Genomic DNA, 21,873 nt, shown 5'->3' with positions numbered 1-21,873 from the left:
GGAAACCAGAAAGCTTCCAAGCCATCCAAGACCCGATCGATCGGCCCAAAGTTAGTTTGGCTCAAACAAACCGAATTGAGGAAAACAATGGCTTTGGAGCTAGCTCTATTGATTGGTCGTAAATTTGTTTGCTTTTGGGGGTTTCTGGCGCGGCTTTTGTCGGACTCCGGACTCATTTGCATTTTATGCAGGTTGATGTTGAGCTCGTGCCATTCACAAGCTTCGATATAGACAATCCCAGCAGTATTTATGGCTTTAGCCTAGCTATCATTCAATAATCTCCGCATAACTAAGCTGACCCAGTGAAATTCTCTATTGTTTGAGACATCTTCTGTGTTTTGTGAAGAAACCGAAAAGCTGTGTATCTGTACTCTGAAAGTGATCTCTATGCCTATGCCTGGTATATGTATCATTTGAAAAACAGTTTTTTTGAATGGTCCCATGACTTGTGATTACGCATGCAACGTGTTGAATTATTTATCTGAGGGTTGTATTGCTATTAGAGGAGATACATATATCAAAATTATTTTTTAAACTAAAAATTTAATAGATCTGAAGGTTGTCTTTAATTCTTATAATTTTTAATATTATGTGACATTCACGATGTTTTTCTTCTCTAGAGAAAGAAGAGTATTGTAAAGTCGTTATTTTTCTATACATTTTTTTGTTTTGCATCCGGAATGGGTTTAAAGAAATTTTTAGCGAGTTCTACATTATTTTTTGTTTTTGTTTCATTTTCTCTTTTAGATGTTATTAATAATGCCATAAATTAACAAAATTCATTGCTATTGCTAAATCTTTTTACGTACACACCGCCGGACCACAAAAAAAAAATAAAACCACGAGAAAATATTAAAAAAAGAGAAATAGAATTTAAAAAAAAGGGGGAAAAGTTTTCGAAATGTGTTTTCTTGTCGAAAGAATTCGTGTCTGTCGTCTGGTGGCAGGCGGCATGGAAACAACGACACGAAAATCTTTCAGCAGCGGTTGACACACAGTGCGGAAAACCGGACAGACAGACGGACGGACTGACACCCCGAAGACACCTACGCAACGACTCCTCCGTAAGGAGGGATGGGGGTGATGGTGCTGTTCTTCTGGTTCGAGGAACATCCTCCTTCCCCAAAACTGACTGAAACTGAAATGAAAATTGTGGTGAGCTTTTCGGTCGCCGTGTCGCCGCTGATGGCTTATGAAATGGGGCAGAAGCGCATGTTGGGAAATTCTCTTCTCAATTACGAGGCAGGAAAATAAGACTCAATTAGGCCATTTAAATACCCTGATATTCCAGGAAATAAAAAACTGATAAAAGGTTAATAAAATTCAAAAAGGTGAGACTTTTAATGAAGTATTTTTTTAAGATTAACGACTCTATAGAGTTTTCTATTTGGAAAATATATCATTTAGAATCTTCTATGCTCTATCTGAAAAGTAAGAGCATGTCTTTGTCGCCGCTTTGGTTTGTTTCGTGTGTTTTTTGGAAAAGTATTTCAAAATGTGATGGCATTTTTTGTAGAATTTCTTTGCTGTCGCCACAATGAAAGTTGTCTAAGATCCTTACCTATAAATTTAGTGCTTGTTGGCTGTCGCATTTTCGGTCTCCAGAAAAGTCATGGCCCGGATTGCCTTCGGCTGTTTATTGGTATCATTTACCACGTAATGATTTCAATTGAGCGTATTCTATTTTTGAGAAGTGTGACAAATGTGTAACAAAGACTGGCCCCAAAAATACCGACTTCCATACAGAAATACAGATCAATTGGACCAAAAAAGAAGCTGTCATTTGCTCCGAGACCTGATCGATTTGCTGACAATAGAGTGGAGCTTAGGCATTTAAACGTATTTAAGAAATATCTTCAAGTTCTATGGATGTAAAATCATCTATCGATTGAAGTTGGAAGTATCGAAGAGGCACCACTCACTGAATGAAATTCCATTCATTGAAAGTTACTTCGGCATCGAATGGTTTCTGTTGATCTCGATGATGCCGAAGATGATCTTCAGATTGCCAGTCACTTGATTTGGTTTTACCGTTTGCGCCAGCATTAATAGCCGAAAAATACACCTTGCCGGAGCCACCTTGCCTTGCCAAACAAAATCGAATTCGGAGAGGAAAAGACTCCAACGATCGTGTCTTTTGATGGCCCAGCAATGACACACATTTGTCAAAACGGGTTCACTTCAAAAGACCCGCGATAAAGGGAAGGTAAAAGAGAGCCATACTGCCAGCCTCACAATGGAAAGAGATGAATGGTTGAAGGTGCACGACAAGACGGTAAGCCAACAAGTGAAAGACAAATGTGCCGGCCATCAATTGTCAAATGTCGAATTTCGAACAGTAGGTGATCGTATTAAAAACTAAAGCAAATACCAATGAGGAATTCTATTATAATTTTCAAAATTCGAAAAGTCTTTGTGTCTTTTGGGTATACTCTGTCAAAGGGAACTTCTTTCAGTGTAGGAAAAGCATCATCCGGATGATGGATTTCCCGCTGATGGTGTGGAAATTGTTGCACAATCCATTGCCTTTCGACTCGTTCAGCTTCTTGGCCTTGTCAAGTCACGAGTTTTTGTATTATTTTTTTTGTTTCGGGGAGCCTTCAAGTATTTCGATTGTTCTGTTCGGTTTTTGTTTGCCTAGCAAATATTACGCTAAACCCTGAGACAAGGTACCAACTACCAGGCACTTCCACTTGGAACCCCAAAAAAAAAAAACCAAAAACATCTGGGGAGAACAAAAAAAAAAAAACGAACGAAGGAGCCAACTCATTTGTTTAATCGTTATTGGAACAGTTGGTCTGGTTTCTGTTCATTTCTGGCTGGGCTTCAGTTTTTCCCTTTCCTGGAACGAACTTTTCCATCTCGACTCTATAGATACATATATTTGTTGAGTATGTTTCCTATGGGAGTACCTTTTTAAAACCCAAACAAATATGGCATAACTCTTTTAAAGTTTAAAAGTTAACAGCTTTGAATTTTATCTACCGATTTTTATAGTGGAATTAGAAATCGAAGCAAAAAACTTTCCCGGCCATGACTTGTCCGTTAAGAATTCAAATAAAACTTTAACTGACCAAAAGGAAGGTAAAAACAGGTAGTAAAAGAAGACAGCCTACTCCAAAGTCCCCCCAGAGCCCACTGCCTCCTGTCGACAGTCACCTTCATTTTGTATATATGGTATACACGAGTTTATGAATATGTGAGCAGAGAGTGCCGCACTTATTAGTCTGTTAGTCTGTCTGCACTTAAATAAATCCTTCAGCAGGCTCGTCAAAAACTGTTTACCATGAAGAGCGTAAGTGGATTTGACAACTGTCAACTGGTTCCCAGTGGTGCCGGCTTGGTGGATATCAGCCAGTGTCTGCCCCTTGCATGCTAATGACTTCCAGAAGGGGACGGACGGGACTCTGACGGGCGGGGGGAAGGGGGCAAGGTCTGTTGCACTTGCAACAGCCAGGCGGCACTTGACATTCTTGTCCCTGTCCCCGGCCCTGGCCCTGTCTCATTTTCCTTGGCTTCTTTTCATCCCGGGCAATCCTATCAAAATTTACACATTGCCCATTAAGATCCCATAACAAATGTCTAAAGAAATATGATCGGTAAAGGATTTTCTTTTGTATTAAATAATATATTACCCACAGAAATGCTAGTCTATGTATGTTAAGCTATTAACCTTAGGTGACCTACAATTTGGCTTGGCTTGATCAACTTTGACCCTGCTCAAAACACTTTATAGTTCAAAGAATTGGTCACACACACACCAATTCTCCCCAGAGATTATGGGCCAGAGCCGATCAACAGGTGGACGGAGTTTTTGAGAATTTATGAAACTTTTTAATTAGGCCCCGTCTAGAGGGCGACTAATGAATTGAGTCGAAGCGCAGTGGCCATAAATTTTAATTATGCCTCGAGCAGCCAAATAGCGTGGCATCCAAGCAAATAGCTTGGATCGGGGTTTCTTGGTTAGAAGGACCGACTGAGTGTCATGAAATTAAAAATTCAAAGTAGCTCGTTGTGTCTTGGGATTCACCAAGTCACTCGTAAATAAGTAAGGCCATAGAGAGACCCCAACCGAGATTATCGGCGATGCTATCGACTCCGATCCGGACCAATGACCTTTTTTTCCAAACCACTCTGCTCCTCTGACTCTCTGGTTTTCCTTCTCCTCAAATCAAGCGTATCCTGTCCAATGATTTTCTCCAAGCCTAATCTCAGCCACTTGTCCTAGCCAATGTGTCTAAGGTGTCATATTACTTGGATTCTCTTTTTCATTTATTTTTTTTTAGTTATCAATGGTTGGTGTATGGGGGTCTTGAGCTGGGATCACAACGTCGACTTTGCGTGAGAAAATCTTTTAAGACACGAACGAAAATTATCAGAAATTTGTCTCTAAGCTAAGAGTCTTCTTCAAGTTGATATAAACCAACCTGTTTGCTTTTTATTACAAAACGTAAATCAAACAATTTGTCCTAAATAAGTCACGTCTGCATATTTGACCATTGAGTCTGCGGTTTGGATTCATCTTTGGGATTTCGATTCGCCAGGTACCCATTGTTTAAGCAAAGGGTCTTGGTCTTGGTCTTGGCCATCTTTTATTTATGAACTCCTTGCGGATCCTTTTTTGGACATGTGGCGCGTTCCTCTTGCGGTTTTATTTCCCCCTTTTGTTTGTTTTGTGTTCGTTTGTTGCGCCTTTGTTATCGGCCGTGTTGCATCTTGGGCGCTTGTGGCTTTTAACCAATTGCCTGGCACTTGGCGGTGGACGTTTTAACAGGCCATAAATCTGTTTTGGCCCGGACCTCGCTGGCCAGATCTCAGGTCTTAATACCGGGCCTGGCCAAAAAGTCTAGCGAAACTGACAGCCTCAGACCAGGCACTTAGCCGATTTGATGACTCAAGTCGATATCCACCCAGAAGGCAGATCGATCAAAGGTTTTTGAGTGTTTCAGGATTCCTTATGGATGATTCTAAAATGAAATTTAAGTTTAATTTTTCTTTAATAACTTTTTCTTATTCTCTCTATCCGGAACATTGTTGAATTCATATTCATTAAACTGTCAGATTCTTGGGTTTTCTTTGGCGGTGGTTATGTTTTCCATTTCTGCGCGTGCGCGTGCGCGGCGGCGTTCATAAATTTTTCACACCCCATGATTATCGTGCAGATTGGCCATCGTCTGCCGACCACTTGGGAGAGCCGCAATTTAATAAATACTTAAACCATTTTTCCCAATCCTCCTTCTCAACTTCCACTTTTACACAGAAAAAAAAACTGAATTCTATCGACAGTATCCGGTGATTCAACTTCCTTCTTCCAGAAAGTGGAGCAAGCTTTTGAAATCCAAAAATATATCCGGAATGGTAGATCCAGAAATGATATCCTTATCATGGGTATACATTTTTCGTTGTGTAATACAAGTTTGTTGCGTGAACCGGAGTTCAAGCTCTGGACCTCGGCGGGTCGAACCTGTTCCCAAGTCCCGCGAATATTTATGCTTATGAATAAATTCCTTGCCATTCTTTGCGTATTTGCGATAAGCCAAACGAAATTACTAGCCACTTGCCCCACCAACTCTTCAGCTCAGCAATTCTTCAGCTCAGCTCAGTTCAGTTCGTGTAGCGCCGTTTGGGTTTCTTCATTTGTTTTATCGACGTCTCGCTTGGCAGCCTTTGGGCATTTATCAGCATTGGCCCCGCCACCTCTCCACTACTTTTCCCGCCACTCCGATATTTAAATGGATTTTAGTTATATGTTTCTCGGGCACTGAGCTGCGGATTCCAATTGATTTTCAATATCTTGGGGAAAACCTTATCAGAGAGGAAAATGAAATCCAAAGACTGGGGAACTCTTGGGAGTTGCTTGCTCTAGCAGATGTTTTCAGGTTCTTACTCCAATAGCTCGAGAAAATAATAAATTAATTATTTACCTGAATGTTTTCAGAGTGTGGCATTCAGCCGTTTAGCTCCTAATCTGCTATTAATTTGAAAGCCTGTTTTCGCTAATTGAGAATTTACATATCACCAGTATTTGCTCGCCATTAGAATTGAATATATTATTATTATTGATTCGAATCATTACCGGCGCATTGTTGTCAGTTCTGAGCAAACAGACTTCCAGCTAAAAGATTATCATAGTAGATTCCTGTGAAAGTAAAAGGCTTAAAGTGTTACTTTTCGCATAAATGCCAAAAAAAAGATCTAATAATAGAAAATGGTAGAGGGTAATGGCCCAAGACGGACCACTTAAAATGCACTTAATTAAAAGTATGACGACCAGGATACCTCCAACTGACATGAACCAACTATGGATCGGTCAAAAGTCCGGGGCAGGCAGCTGTCGTCCGGCGTCATAAGAAGACGGGACGACCAAGAACCCCAGACTTCAGAGCTCAGAGCGGCATGCACTTGTCACTGATCCCTCGGCACTCCAACCTTATCCCCCTTGTCAGACCCCCCGCCCCCCTGCCCCTCTGGCAATTCATTATCTCCGTCGGGAGCCATTGAAACCCTTTATTTGTTCGCTGCTTTTAAGCAAATTACAGCCTTGCCTTTGCATTCGAGCAGGTTGCTGCCGGTTGCGGGCTGGCTGGCCATTCATTCGGCTACCTGCCAGCCAGCCTGGAATACTCACTACCAATGCCATTGCAATGGCCAAGGGCGATGGTTCACATGCAATGCAATGTGCTGGCCCAGGAGTTGGGGCAGCACTCCAGAATTTTGCATAACTCCAAGTTTCTATAGCGGATCTCAGTCCCTATATTGGTTCTAAATCCAAGCTTTATCGTTCATAGCTTTGGCACTCTAATAGCCAAAGATCCTAGGCTTAAATCACGCTCTGCCAAAGTCAACAAATTAGTGATCAGATCATAGATTTTTTTTCTATAAGCCAACAGTTGGGCCAAGTGCACAAAGTCCAAAGAGGCCACTCAGGCCAATTGGAGTCAGCTCTGAGAGCTACAGACTCTTACAGATGAAAAATAGTTTATGAAAACAAAGTTAAATAAAAAGATGAATATTTTACTTTAACTTCTTGTAAAAAATATAATTATTTTTAAAGTAAATTATACAGTTTTTATTAAAAATATTTAAAGAAATATCCTCTTTTTCTTTCAGTATGTTTTCGAGGAGTAGAAGCCCAATTCTCAAGCCGCACAGTTAAACGCTTCACCTGTTCGCGCAAGGCGTGTGCTTGTCTTACCATGGCCATAACTCTCTGCCCCACCCCCCATTGCCACCACCCTGGGCTTAAGCCTCTGTTGGAGTGCCAGAGGATCGGCTTGAATCCGATCGGATCGCATCGGATCGGATCGGTTGGGGAGGAGAGGCGTTAGTTATTAAAGCAGCAACGGAACGGCCAAAGAGCCAGGTTGCGAGTCTGGCCAAGACGCGCGTGCTTCCTTGCCTGACTGCCTGGCTGGCTTGGCCTGCCGCTCAAGCCAAAAAACTCGTTTCGATTATGAAAATTCCAAGCATTAATAACTCTGTTGGCCTGGCCTGTGCGACTTCCACTTTGCCATCGAATATAACTCGGACTTGGTCTCCGCGTAGTCGGCAAACTTGCTACAGAATTCTGCGCTATAAATAACAGGCGAAAAATTTAATAAAACCAAAGAAAAAAAGCGAAAAACAATTTTAGTTGTTATGGCCAAATGCAGAACACTGGCCAACAGTAGCTGGCCAACAAATTTAGTTAATTTCACTCGTTTAATTTTTCATTTAATCTGCACATGCGAGTCTTTGTATCTTTTGGATTTCTGTTTTGAAACCGTCAGCTGCGGGTTCAAAAGTCTACGGCTGCCATCAGTTAGTACAACAACTAGCATGCTAATAATTACAACAACTACTTGGACAACAACTTTAGCAGCAACAAAAACAACGACAACATTTTAATGACTACACTAGACATCGGGGGGAGTTTTAAAAAAATATTTCAAACTTTAAGAGAAAGTATATGAAGTACAAACCCTACAAAAATCATACTAATTTATAGATTAATGGCATAAAATCTATATACCTTTTCATAACTATTTTCTTGCTGATCAGTGCTTACATTAACCTGTTGCTCAGATATTCTTCCACATACGAGCTAAGGTTCATTGCAATTTCTATGCAAATTTATATAATTTTTTACGTGTTAAACGTCTACGTACATAGCCATAGTTGATGGCTGTTAGGCGTCTGGGTTTGCGGCTATAGTTGGCATAGCATTTTTTTTGCCGCCATCATGTGAGGGGCGTAGAGTTCACTTATAAAGCAGTTGTATAGTAGTTGTCCATCCATATTCATGATGCTTCGGACCAGCCTCCACAGCATTTTCTAAGCTACTAATTGCTCAGTGATTGTGAGCTTGCGGGGAAAGTAATGTACGTACAGGTAGGTAGGTACAGGTAGTACCTATCTGTCTTTATTCCTGGAGTGCCCGTAGCCTTCCATTCAGCAGCCATCAGCATCTGAGATAAAAGTTTGCTTAGCCATGTTATGGCGCCAATTATTCCATTAGTTCGAGCTATTAAGGGGGACAGAGTGTCGGAAACCCAAATAGAACGACCGAGCTGAAAAGTGGACTTTTTTTTAATTACCAACTCGAACTCGAACCGCCGGATCCGATTAGCCACAGCCATGGACCCAGGTGGCGCTAGTACAGTGGCCCCGATCCACGTAAGTACATTCATGTATTGGATAACGAATGCAAATTACACACAGGCCAGGTTATTAATGTTCCACGAAATATAGTTTCTGCTTGCACCGGGCCCCCCATATAATTGGTTAATACAGTCGCGTTTTTTCTGTCGCATTCTGTCCATGTGGGATAATCCATTGAGCAAGTGTGTCACCTTGTTGGTAGCCATCTGAGTTCCATCCATATGCCAGAAGTGCAAAGTAATTCCAATTAAAAAGACCAGAAGCATTCAATTAAGTGAATTTATTATAGTTGATATTTAAATATAATACAAGTGTTTAATAAAATGGTAATAACAAGATAAGAATCCAGTTCGATCGATGGGTAATCTATCCAGTACTTCCGGTTTCAAGAGATCAGGATTCGCAATATAATAGTTGGTTTATTATTTTAATAATCGTTTTCAATTCTTATCAAGGAAGTGGGAGCTCTACTCCTGTTTGGAGTACAGTCCCCCCCTTCGGAGTTCACTCTCCTATTAAAGAGCTCAGTAGCTTTGGAAACAATGCTAATTTGATGCACCCCAACAAAACCGAATCAGCAGACCGGTGAGCATGTCCATGCCCATGCGCCCAACCTGGTCTGGAATACCTATGGCACTGAGAGAAATTTTTTATTATTTATTTTGTAGAGAAATGACCAAAAGCCAGTGACAGTTAGGCCTTTTTTCCTGTGTAGCCCAGACTATCGCTAAAGAGCAGGCGTGCCAAAGAGCCATGGGATGCACAGTAGCTCAGGCGGAGTGGATGGGCTGGGGAGTCTCTCCATAGGAGTTGGGGCCGCGTTCAATTACCTGTGGCCAAGAGGCGCTGAGTTAGTTGCGCTAGGTATGCTATCTGAGAACCAGATACTAGGAGACCAGGGCTCTGGGCTCTGGGAGCCGTCTCCTTGTGGCATGGTGCATTGTTTTTGATGGCAACGGTGGCACGAGTCACTGTTCGGGTCTCTCCTCCCTCCAGTTAGATGGCGGGGGGCAATCAATGCAATCAAGTTGGGGCAACAGGAAATAGTTTTCATTGCCCTTGATTATGAGGCATGAGCTTGCATTTCTAGTTTCACTTCCCCTAACTCACATCGATGATAAATTGAAGTATATTTGGGGAAATCTAAGCCATAAAAGTCTAATCTATTAGTTACAAATACGTGTTAGTCAATAGAATTAGTAAACAGCCTTTGAGGGTATTGGGTATGGAGTGGAAAAATATTGCAGATTTTAAAGTTCAGCACCATTTTGTGTAATTTTTCACAAAGTGGCTGGGCCAAAGTTTATAAATGAGCTAGCTGAGAAGATCATTAATGCACAGTTAAGAGCCCGGAGGGGTTTCGAGGGGCCCGTCCACCGAACTCTCGGGTTTCACATGATCGCATCGGCCGGTCTAGGCACTAAGGCACCTAGCCATCTAGGCTTTATATACCATATAGCTTCCTTGTATGTGTATAGGTTGCATATCGTTTACGGGTTTTCGGTCTTGGCTAGTTAGGGTTTTGAACCTGTTCTTTCAGCTTCGGTTACAGTTGTCGTAGACCTCCTTCCACCACTATACTCCACTGCTCCCAGCTCTCTTCCCTCGAAGACGATCGTCCGGTATTATTAACGATCATTATGAAGTTTTAACTTAAGTGGTCAATTAACATTTGCATGACTGAAATCGGAATTGGAAATTAGTGTATAACTAATTAATGCACAAAAAAAAAAGAGTTGAAAACTCTAAAGAGTTGATAGAGTCAAGCCACTAAACTAAAGCCGCTCTACTCCATTTAAAGATGTTCGGTGATCGGCGAACATGTTAAGTTCATTAGGCTACATCCAGGTCTAACTACATCCAACCTGAAACAGTATTGAATGCATTTTGGGTAATACCCCGTAACAGTGACACCATCGATCCCAAGAATGACAATGCATGACGCTACACAAGTCATTCAAGCTAGTCCGTCTTCGATCATAGTAATCGGGCTTGATTGCTTTGTTAGCCTTTAATTGATTTACGCCCATTCATTGCCCCCTCTTTAACCCTATGTGTGTGATGGACTGGACTATCATAGCAGTTCATCGTCTTTCCGGGCCTTTTTCTTCGGTACGGCTTGGCATCTATTCCCCTCTTTGGGCTCGGCTCGCTTTTGTTATCATGTCAAGGCGTATTATATTACAGCCCGTAATTTATAAATCATGCTCAATATTTTGATTTGAGCTCGTTTCCAGTGGCCGGCCTGCCGGCCAGTCATAGTCTGTCTGGGTCTGGGTCTGGATCTGGTTGAGATATTTATGATGACACAGAGACAAACATTTGTCCAAGGCTCACCGAACTGTAGCTGAGGTCTATATTTGAAACTAAATAAGTTATTTTTTGTAATCCAGCGGTCAGGAAAAAGAGACTACATAACGCTGGTTGGCCACTTATAGTATCTGAAACTACAGCCCGATTAGATACTCTCCTCACGCACTTCTGGATCGCCATTGATTAGATACTCCCGCCTTAGGCCCTGATTAGATATAGTAGCTCTTGACTGGCCATGTGCAATGAGTGACACTTGGGGTATATTTTCTTCAGATTTTCGGACTATTTCCAGAACCGTACTTTTATTGGTCAATATTGATTGGACCTTTCTCGCTGATTAGGTTTTCAATTAGTTACAAATAATTATTTAAAGAATTTTATTGGGCCAAGCCCAGAGAAATCCAACCGATACACACCTGGTCAACTGAAATCTGATGTCGGAGGTGAGATATGCAGCCATATGAAATTAATTTCAACATTTTCGCCCCTGGCCACTGACAGACTTGATAGTCGAGCTTGGCTGCCTGAAATGGATTGGCTTTGTGTGACTTTGAATCGATCGTTATTGTTTTTTTTTCCTTTTTCGTTTTCCATTCAGTTCAAGTGGGGGGGAGAATGAGGAGTGGGGCTGGTTTTGGGTCGGTTTGGTGTGAATGCGACATTATCGTGTATATAGCCATGTGGATATCAAGTGTTCTCGGACCTATTTCGATTAACACTCGGGCCATCGATACGACCGGCCCGATCCGAGACCGGCACTTCTCTTTCAGCGCCTCTGGGTCGGCTCTGAAGTGTTCTCCTATCAAACTGGACCCTCTATTGCCCGATTTAAATTGTAGATTGGCCAACACACAGACCTAGGCACCACCAGGGGCAGCTAGCCCGCAATTAGTTGTTGCTTGTGAAATTGTCACACGATTGCTGACTTGGCAGTTTTTCAGCCGGGCCAGGCATTTCATTAGACCGTTAGTAGATTGCTTCTACCACAATTTTTAAATAGAATTATGAAATGGCAAAAATCGGGAAGAGTCTATTGGGATTTATCAATAATGGAATGGAAATGTGAAATAGAAGCCTATCAACTGAACAGTCTGTGCTCATTGATGGCTTTATTTATTCCAAGTGATTCACTCTGCACTCGGTTGGATTACTACGAACTCTAATCTGGAATATATTACGGGGTAATTTAAAACGATGGATCAACTATACATGCATTATTCAAAGAGACGGTCAAGCTTTAATTCTGGGCGGGGCGAGGTATCCCGTGGCTTTAATTGATTTATGCAGCCTTTTAACAAAAAAAAAAAAAAAGAAAGAAAAGAGATCTGAAATGGGTTTACTTTACGACCTGACAACAGGGGGACTTTAAGGAACGATATAGCCTCGAAGGTGGGGAACATTAAGTGGAGGTGCCACAAAGGTGTACGTATTTCATTAGAGTCGCTGCTAAGTTCATTAACAGGTGTTATATTCGTTCTGGTTACGTTGGTCGTTCCGCCTTTCGGGGGTTCGTTTCGACCAGGCCAGACCGCAACTAACGCATTTTTAGTTCTCTGATTAGATTAACCCCCCACCGCCGCCACCTCATCTAACCAGGGGACTTTACTTTGCTAACTATGTACATGTGCCCACTATGCCACGAAACTGTAAAAATTTTAAAAGCCCTGTAAACGGTTTTACGATCCCTGTACTCCTTCAGGCACTAGTACGAACATATGTTTGCCACCATATATCTCTCTTTGTAGTCGGTTCGACTCTATATAAACAGAGCCCACACAAATATTGGACGTGGCTTTACCTACATTTCATACACAATACACCTAGACTCTGGACACTCTTGACAATTAACTTGGTTGTTACCCAGGTGGCACTCGGATGGCTATTACAAATACATCGTTTTGTGGAAGCCTCACAGCAATCTCTGGCTGGGATCAGCCTCTGAGGTTTATTTTTATCTTGTCTGGCCAAGAGGGTCTTATCAATGGGTTTGACCTGTTTCAAGATTGAATTGATAAGTTCTAGGATTAGAAAAAAAAAATGATTAAGATACTGATGATATGACTATACCTATCGCTTCCTAAATCCTCAAAGCTTGTGCTCAATTAACTCTAACTCGGATCACGTTTGGGCAATTTATAAACCTTTTAATTATTTGATTGTGGCCAGCATTATGACAGGGTTTCGTATTTCACATTTCTCTTGTTTCGAATTATGAACATTTAAGAGCCACGAATGCGAGATCAAAAAAAAAAAAAAAAGAAATCAAATGGAACGCAACAAAACGAGACTTAGCCAACCTGCTGGTTCAGCTAGTTGGCCATAATCGTAAATTTGTGGATAGGAACAACATCTATGATGATGGCTGAAGGCAGGCGGGTTCGTCGGGTAAGTATCATCATAAAAAAAAGACACTTTTTGTCACTAAACGGTGACCGAGCGATGAAATTAAGAAACCAGACGGCAGAAGCAGCCTCTCCACTCCAAGATCCAAGACACAAGAACCGAGCGGTATCTCATAAAATATATATTTTTATAGGTTCTTCCATCTCGCTCCCTTTCTCTATAAATGTTTACCTGCCGACTCCGCCGGGGTCCGGGAATCGAAAATGGGAATTGGGAACGATTTCTTCTCTTTTTCTTAATTTTTTTTGTATTTTTTGTTCCTAACTGATGTCATCCAAAAAACGCGGCGTTGCGGCTGCTGGTTTAGGCTGCAAAAACAAAAATAAAAGAATTTATGACCAATTTTCTGCCGCGTCTTCCTTTTTCCTGAAAAACTTGTTTTCTCGTTGAGCTTTTGATTCCTTCAGATGGTTAAGGACACGGACGACATCTTTACCTGACAGTATTAGAGTTATCATAAAGGATCTAATGCTGCCCGGTAAGATGTGAACAGATGTCCTTGCTAATAAGCAAGATTTTCAGTAACTCCAAGTGTATTTTATTTTAATTTTTTTAAAGCGATTAAATCGTATTTTTTTTAAGGGGAGCTCAAAGTATCAAAGTTTTTTCGAGAAAACCTTGGAACATTGGCCCCCTCTGATAAGGAATTTCTTCCAAGTTTTAAAGCCTTTTTTATTTCTTTTATTTTATTTTGATTTTTTTTTTGTGATTTTTTTTTGTAGTTCAGTGGCGCAAGCTTGTAAATTTTAATCCCATAACGAGTATTGATTTTTTTTTTTTGTTCCGGACTCAAGTGGGTTGACGAAAACAAACCCGGGCTCCATTAGTTAGCTGCAGTGTATGAGTGTGTGTGTGTGTGTGACTCGGATGTGTGTGTGTTTGGATGTGGTGTGCGAGTGTGTGACGTGTGCGTTACCCAACAAACTTTAACTTTGGACCGGCGCGCGTGATGCCCCAAGGGAGCGAAAGAGAGGGCTATAGGGCGGGGGCAAAGGGAGGCTGCCCGCGAACGCCTACTTTAACAAGTTTTTCCTTTTTTTTTTTTTAATTTTTTTTTTGATGATGTTATTTATAATTGAATTGAAGCTGGCGCCAGTTGTCGGACACCCGATAAATGCAATTATTATTATTGTTACGCGAGATGCACCTACAACAACCACACACGCACACACTCGTGCGACACATTCCACTGTGTGGCACTCTTCTTTTTTATCGTTTGGCTGTTTATTAATATAATAATTTTTTGATTTATTTATTTTTTTTTTCTTTCGGCCACCGGAAACATGCACAATAACGCCCGAACACACACACACACACATAGCGAGCGCGACAGAGAGAGCGCGCCACGATGCTCTGCCTAAATATAATTTAATTAATTTCTTTTCCCTTTAGATGGCTTGCAGGACTGGTAGCTGGTTACTAGTGGCTCAAGGATGTGCCTCACCTCGCTCGAGGTAGGGGTCGGCCGGCGTTCGCGTTCAGGGCTTGGGGTCCAGCTCCTGCTCTCCCGCTCTTTGTTCAGAGTTAACTTTCCACGAGACGCCGCGAACCGTCGCGATCGAGCTCCAAAAAAGAATTGAAAGCCGAATTGAAAAGAATTGAAAGCTGACGGCTGCGCTGCCAGCGACGGGGTCTGCCTCGGCGACGCCGGCAGCGCTGCCCGCGATCATTGGGGAGAGCTGCCCCAGCAGCGACGCTTCAAACATGTTGCATCGCCGCCTTGCGACGGTACTTGACGTTTACGTGCGATTGTGATTTAAACTGTGACACATTCCTTTGTGGCTTGTAACGGTTTCTCGGCTTCCTTCTTTGGCCGCTGCGCAGCTGCTGCTGCTGCTCTGCCCCCACTATCAATTAGCTGCCCCAACCGTTTTCCCTTTTCTCCCTCATCTTCTTCTTCTTCTTCTCAACCGCCTCGGTTTCCCGCCTCTTTTTTTCTTTGAAATTGAATTTTTGAAATAAAAAATGGGGCTTGAACATTTCGGAGGAAAAAGCTAACATTTTCCGACTATTTTTCTTGGATTTTGGCTTTCCGTTCTTAACGGTTAGCTTGGGCTAACACCTGCTAACTTGGCTTACTCATTTTCCGGGATGTTTGCTGATTATAAAATCATGACATGAACGTTCGACTTCCGTCCACGATTACAAAATTCCCGATGCTTTTTTTGGCAGCTGCCTTCATTAACACATTTTGTTTGGAATTTTTGTCGTCGCATTGGCTGGCTTGGGGACTATAATGTTGATGTTAATCATTTGTGGAAAATTTGCTTAATTGCTTTTAATTTTTTTTATATATTTTTTTGGTCTACCAGAAGTTCTGAGTCAGCTGCGGGGACACGTGTAAAAGTTCTTCAATTCGCGGGTTTTTTTTTGAATTTTTTAATTTTTTTTGTGGGGAACTGTGATGGGTGAATGATCCGCATAGCTGGAAATGTGTGAAACACGCGTTCAAAAGTCGATAGGTGTTAAATTCTTAAACACTCGAAGACACACACAGATCACAAATTAGAATTCATTAGGTTGCTGGACAACTTATTTGGAATTTCTCTTAACACTTGACCGAGTTTCGTGCCGCACTTTCCCGGCTGCTAGCGGCCTGAACCATCGATTTCCCAGGGCTGTTGTGTGGCTTACAAGTGTGGGTTTTTTCTTTATTTTTAGCTTTCCTGGAGGAAAACGTCCAAGCACGATCAACTGTAAATAAAAATAAAAAATAAAATATAAATTGAAAAAACTCGAAGGCGAAATCCGAAAGAACGAGGCGACGTCGACGTCGACGCTGGCAGAGCGCAGTCAGACATGTTGCGCCTCGGACAGCTGTTCGTCCGCTCCCTCTCTCTCGCTCTGCCTTTTGGGGCTTTATTTGTTGTCGCATTTCTATTAGCCTGCCGCCCAGTCGGTGTGTCTGTTTCTGGCGCCGTCTCGCTTTCACCGCGGCCTGTTGCGCCCCATCCGCACGCCATCTCGCTCTCACCAAACATGCTCCACCACACATGTTGCGACCGCATGGTCGGTCTTCAAACCACGTCGTTGCTTTCCTTACGTTGCGGTGATTACGTTGCTCCTGGATATTACGTAAGGAGATTAAGGAAGCATTATTTTCTTTTGTAAGACTGGTATTGTTCTTTTATTCTCTTTCGCTTATTCAAAAAATAAATATGTACAGATACAGATACATACATATCCTTAATTTAAATATAAAAGGTGGAAAACGATCCAGGGAAGGCTATCTTTGGTCGAGGCCGAAGTGTGTATACCCTAGAAAATTATTACAATAACTTATCAGACTTGTCCATATCTTCGACAGTTTAAATCCGATTGTGGAAAGGAATACCTTAAAAGATTTATGGATCGATTTTCTATAAATCGACAACCAAACCTGTGAACAACATTTTTGATCGATATTTTTCATATTTTTCTGATGGAACCCCCTATTAAAATCCTCGATTTCAATGTAGAGCTCCCTGCGATGTCCATATCTTCGACAATTTTAGCCCGATTCTTGAAAAGAATACCTTAAAAGATTTGTGGATCGATTCCCTATCAATCTGCATCAAAACCTGCAAACAAAAATTTTGATAGATATATTTCATATTTTTCTGATGGAACCCCTTGTAAAATCTTGGATTTCAATATAGAGCCCCCTACGATGTCCACATCTTCGAAAATTTTGGCTCGATTCTGGAAAGGAATACCTTAAAAGATTTGTGGATCGATTTTCTATAAATCTGCAACCAAACCTGTGAACAAAATTTTTGATCGATATTTTTCATATTTTTCTGATGGACCCCCTTTTAAACTCCTGGATTTCAATATAGGACTAACTGCGATATCCATATCTTCGACAATTTTTATTCGATTCTTGAAAAGAATACCTTGAACAATTTGTATTCTTGTTAGAGGCCAAGGTAAGTCTTTTTCAGGGTGGTTTGGTGTTTATAATTTGTTACCCCTGAACCAAGACCTCGCCCGTAGCTAGAGAATACGTTTCTGTAGGGGATAATTAAGGGCACTGTAGGGGTTTTTCGGTGTCAACATCGGCCACAACTCGCAAATTGTCCGGTCGAAAAGCTTTCGGGATCTCCTTGGTTAATTTTGGTATTCTTGTCTTTCCCGTTTAATGTACATCATACCGAATCAGCTTCAGTTGAGGAAAAAAGGGGCAGGGAGTGATTTGGGGAAGGGAACGAGCCTACCTGCTCAAGCTCCCGAACCCAATCCCATGCCATTTCTTATTCCCATACTCTTTTCAGATCTGGTTTTCAATTTTTCTTGTATTCTGTTTGCTGCGTTTTGAATTTTTGGATTTTTTTCCTCCCGGGTTGAAGGACCCAGCTGAAACCCTTTTCCTGTTTTATTTTTGCCAGCAGATTTGTATGCCAGCGGCTAATAATTAAAAACAAAAAAAAGGCCCTCGTGAAAGGAAACAGTCGAATGAAAACCAGAATTCTCCGGGAAAGATACATATCACTTACGATCAGATGTATACATGGATATGTGGGTCAGTTTTGCCAAAAAAGATAAATGAGGTGCCTTATATCTTTAAATTTATTTATTAATACACTAAATGACAGCGATTTTGATTCTTAATTATTTAAATATTATATTTAAAATTGCGGAAATCTTAAAGATGGTTTTTTATTTGAAGAAACGAAACCCTTTCGATGGGACGGTTCTGGAGGATTCCCCGAATTTAGTTAGCGGAGTACCGCCACCGAACTTTATGTTCTCCTTCGAATCAACTAGTTTGGCAAATTCCGACTCTCCATCGAGCTTGATGTCATCACTGTCGTCTTCTGGTCCCTTCATCTTAGATCCTTTTGTGCGTCCACCTTTAGTGCGTGCGGCTGGCCCTTCAGCTGAAGGGCCACCGCCTGCACTGCTTGCTGCACCACTGGCTGACGCGGATGCACTACTGTCTGAGCTTGAAGAACTACTACTTGAGCTACTACTCGAGCTACTACCGGAGGAGTCACCACACTCCACGTATCGGACGCACGTCCAGCAACACTGTGGAAAGTCTGTGCCCGTCGAAACTCCAGTATCGTTGCACTCCGCAAAGGTGACTGGCCTCTGGCAGCTAAATACTTAAATAATTACTTAAATTGAATGTATCTTTTAAGAATCACTCACTAATGAATCAAAGCATCTCCATTCTCACTTTGGCAGGTATAGGCCCCACAGACATTTTCATCCTGTTCGTAAGCGCCTACCTTGAATTCCACACCCTGAGGCGTTTTACAACCATTCGCTAAAAATTAACCTAATGTTATTGTTTCCATAAACTATATGACTCACAAACCTCCCTTTTCCAGTTTTATATAATGCACCAGGGCATAAGTGGAGGCGCAAAAGCAGAACACGCAGGAAACCAAGGACAAGATATTGTTCATCTTTGGTGAGGTATTTGAGGCACTTTGAAGCCTGGCATATGGGGTTTGGCTTTTTATAGGGAACATGGGGTGTTACTTGATCTAAAAAAGCTGGGTCTCGACCAGGTTATTCGGAATAATCTTTTTAAATCGATATATACAAGGGTACTGGTTCCGCTTAAAGGGCCGATAAGCTAAAGGTGTGGAAGCACCTATGATAACTATTGGATTAAATAAAGTAAACAACTGTATTACAAGGTTCAAATATATCCATAAACGAAAATCGGTATCATCAAATCAACATCGTCTTAAAAAATCAACATTTACAAAATATAAGCTTGTTTTGAAACCGATGAACAGGGGAAACGGCTGGGGTTTTCAAGGATCTGATCCTCCTGCTCAGCCGTTGGATTCCCTTGTCGAAGGGAGACCCGGCGGCAACAAAGGCGCTGGAGGACGCCTTCTGCTTGGCCTCCACGGCGGCACAGGCTGCCTTGTAGGCCGCCGCCTTGGTCTTCTCGTAATCCTCCTGGGCAGCCAGCAGCTGCTTATGGAGGATGTTCATCCGGTTGCGGGCGGCCTCCAGGAGCTGGGTCTTCACCGCCATTTCGTTTTGGGCGCCCACTGCCACCGACTGGATGTTGGCCAGATTATCCCGTGAGGTCTTCTGTAGCTCACTGATGGTCTCGAACTGCATGGTGGCCGCCCGAGCCGCCTCCACAGCTGCGTTCATATTGTTCTCCGTGGCATGGAGGCCGTTGGTCTCCTCCTCGACGACGGCATTGGCTTCCTGGACCTCCTGCTCCAGCTGATCGACCATCATCTGCTTGCCCATCAGCGCTGCTTCGGCGGCCTTGGCCGACTGGAAGGCCTTCTCGGCCAGCTCCAGCTTGATGTGCTGGGCAGCCGCCTGTCCAGCTGCCGACTGTGCCTCACTGGCCGCCTTGGCATCTGCCGCGGCCTTCATGGCTATAGCCGAGGACTTGGTCTTGGGATCGCCCGGCTGGATGATTTCATTCACGTTACACTTCTGATTCTGATTCACACATTTTGTCTTTTCTTCGCCTCCACCACCTTCCTGTGGCCCTTGAACCCCTCCGGGTCCGGCTGCCATTAATCCGGGCATGCCATTGATTAGAGCACCAAAATCGTTGTAGATCTCACGTGAATTGGCCATTCGTTTGTGGAGGTGAGAGTGTCTCTGTGGGTTTCTGTGGGTGTTAGGGAAAGTTTGTGGGCTTTTAATGGGGACTTGCCTTGGTCAGGACGTGACTAGTGGTACAGTGAAACAGCAGGCTGAGGAACATCAGGTAGACAGCAAGCAATCCTCGCATGCGCATGAGGAATGTTGGGGAACGATGATCGTACTCGTTTCGAATTCCATTCCATTTGGGGTTGAAGTATAGAGCAAAGAAGGGAGGACTTGAATGCCATTATATGGTAAAGAAATGTTCGATCCTTAAAGAATCACCAAAGGTTTAGGCCGGAGGAAGCTCAGAGGGAAGTCAGAGATTAAATAGGTAGAAGTCTAAGCCAGAGCATAAAAAAAAAAAATAGATTCTGAATCCAAAAACATACTAATTAAAATAATCACCATTAGTCTATATATTTTTTCATTTTCTTAATCTATTATTCTGATGTGTGAGCACATCTCACAGATACTAGATGCATTCTAAAGTGTCTGCGCGTGATGAGCACGCGGCATTTAGAGATCCCGGACCCAAAACAAAGAGAGCATCAAATAGAATGGTATATAGACTATATAGACTATATAGAATGTGAAAAAAGGGAGAAACAAACCATATAGATACGAATTGCTACAAAAATGCCAGCTATGCCAGAAGTAAATGCTAAAACCCAAGGCGCAAAACAAACTGACGGCTAGACAGAGGTGGACACAAACGAATACGGACACACGGACAGGCGGACACGCGGACAGACGGACAGATGGAGGGCAAAAATAGTTTTGGGAGCGCCATTTAAGAGGGAAAGGAAGGCATTCGAGGCGGTTGATTCTTTTGTGTCTTCCCAACTAAATGTCACAGCGTTAAATAAAAAATAGTTTTACAATCTAGTGATTATACTAAATTCTATTAAATTTCTTGGGTAATCTATATTCTGTCATAGACCCATAAAAATGTAAGGGTTCTAGATTAGGCACAAATCATAGTCTCTTTATGAGTTAGTAGTTTCGACTCTAAAACATGGGTATTATTTGGATTTATAGTCATGTATCAATAGCATTTTCTAGCCCAAAGTTCAGCGGGGTTCAAGAATAGACTTCATCTCGTTTCTCGATGGGATTCATGAGCTGAAAACATGCCCGTTTCCAGCAGGAGCCGGGAGGTGGGATACGGTGAGAAGGGTGTCCAGAGATTAGAGGCTCCACTGTTTGTGGAAGCGTTGGCTGATAGCGTTGGACATTCGATCCGATTGCATAAGTGAGGCCAGTGCCTGTCGAACTATGTCAAATGGCACATAAAGATTCCGTCTCTGGCCCTGGCAGCTGCCAGGCTTTTTATTTCGTTGGATTAAAAATAACACTTACATACTTGCATCGGGAGTTTTTCGGGGGATACTGATAACACTACTGACAGAGGTCATGTGGAACACTCCGCAGTCAGCAATCAGGGGCCCGATGATAATCCTCTGCCGAAATGGGGCACAAGTGTTTATTTTTAATGCCCTATTAAAATAGAATTTCGAAATGTGATTACGCGTATTCAAAATTCAATTTTCTTATCGGCCCCGGAGAACTCTGTTGCTGTGAGCGAAGGATGCGAGTGTGTCAAAGTTCAGATTCCCCATCCCTCCATTCTGAACCCACGACCCCTGCCGTTCCCCTATCGACTCCGTCGAGATAATGGACTGTATAATGCTCCTGATTAGCCCGAAACTCGAGAGCTGTCTGGTTCTTCAATGAGCCGGAACGAACAGTTCCACATTTGAAAAATTTTCACAAAATTATAAAGCAATCAATATTCCTATCAGAAAACGTTCCAATTAAATAATGTCATAGTGCTGCTGCTGCTGCTGCCGGTTATGCCACCCAGTCTACTTGTTGCAAGCTAAAGAGTTGTTCCTTGGCTTTGTGGCAAGTAACGGCCAAATGACAAGCGTAACGAGGTGGTCCCCAGTAGATGCT

The 21,873-nt window shown here is 42.4% G+C and overlaps 1 protein-coding gene across 2 annotated transcripts; it reads right to left on the bottom strand.

Annotated features, from left to right (window-relative positions):
• Positions 1–17,899: 17,899 nt before the first annotated feature.
• Positions 17,900–20,156, bottom strand: LOC108133268 (uncharacterized protein DDB_G0271670). Of its 2 annotated transcripts, none has more exons than XM_017253126.3 (3): positions 18,659–18,812; positions 18,490–18,607; positions 17,900–18,436 (listed from the first exon to the last, which is right to left on the bottom strand). In XM_017253126.3, the coding sequence occupies exons 1-3, from the start codon at positions 18,747–18,749 to the stop codon at positions 17,995–17,997; spliced, it is 651 nt and encodes a 216-aa protein (XP_017108615.3). In that variant the 5' UTR covers positions 18,750–18,812; the 3' UTR covers positions 17,900–17,994. The 2 variants fall into 2 exon arrangements, with proteins under 2 accessions (XP_017108615.3, XP_070134636.1); XM_070278535.1 differs by lacking the exon at positions 17,900–18,436 and adding an exon at positions 19,985–20,156 and having other exon boundaries at positions 18,537–18,607; positions 18,659–19,929.
• Positions 20,157–21,873: the final 1,717 nt, after the last annotated feature.

Source organism: Drosophila bipectinata, chromosome 2R (assembly GCF_030179905.1).
Source record: "Drosophila bipectinata strain 14024-0381.07 chromosome 2R, DbipHiC1v2, whole genome shotgun sequence".
Classification (NCBI taxonomy): Eukaryota; Metazoa; Arthropoda; class Insecta; order Diptera; family Drosophilidae; genus Drosophila; species Drosophila bipectinata.
This window is presented reverse-complemented; position numbering and strand designations above follow the sequence as displayed.

Bases quoted from the DNA above. Each gene is read 5' to 3' on its own strand.
- LOC108133268 (XM_070278535.1), bottom strand. From the start codon at position 20,068: ATGCGCATGCGAGGATTGCTTGCTGTCTACCTGATGTTCCTCAGCCTG. The intron at 19,930-19,984 runs GCAAGTCCCCAT...AGAAACCCACAG, and splicing joins CTAGTCACGTCCTGACCAAG to AGACACTCTCACCTCCACAA.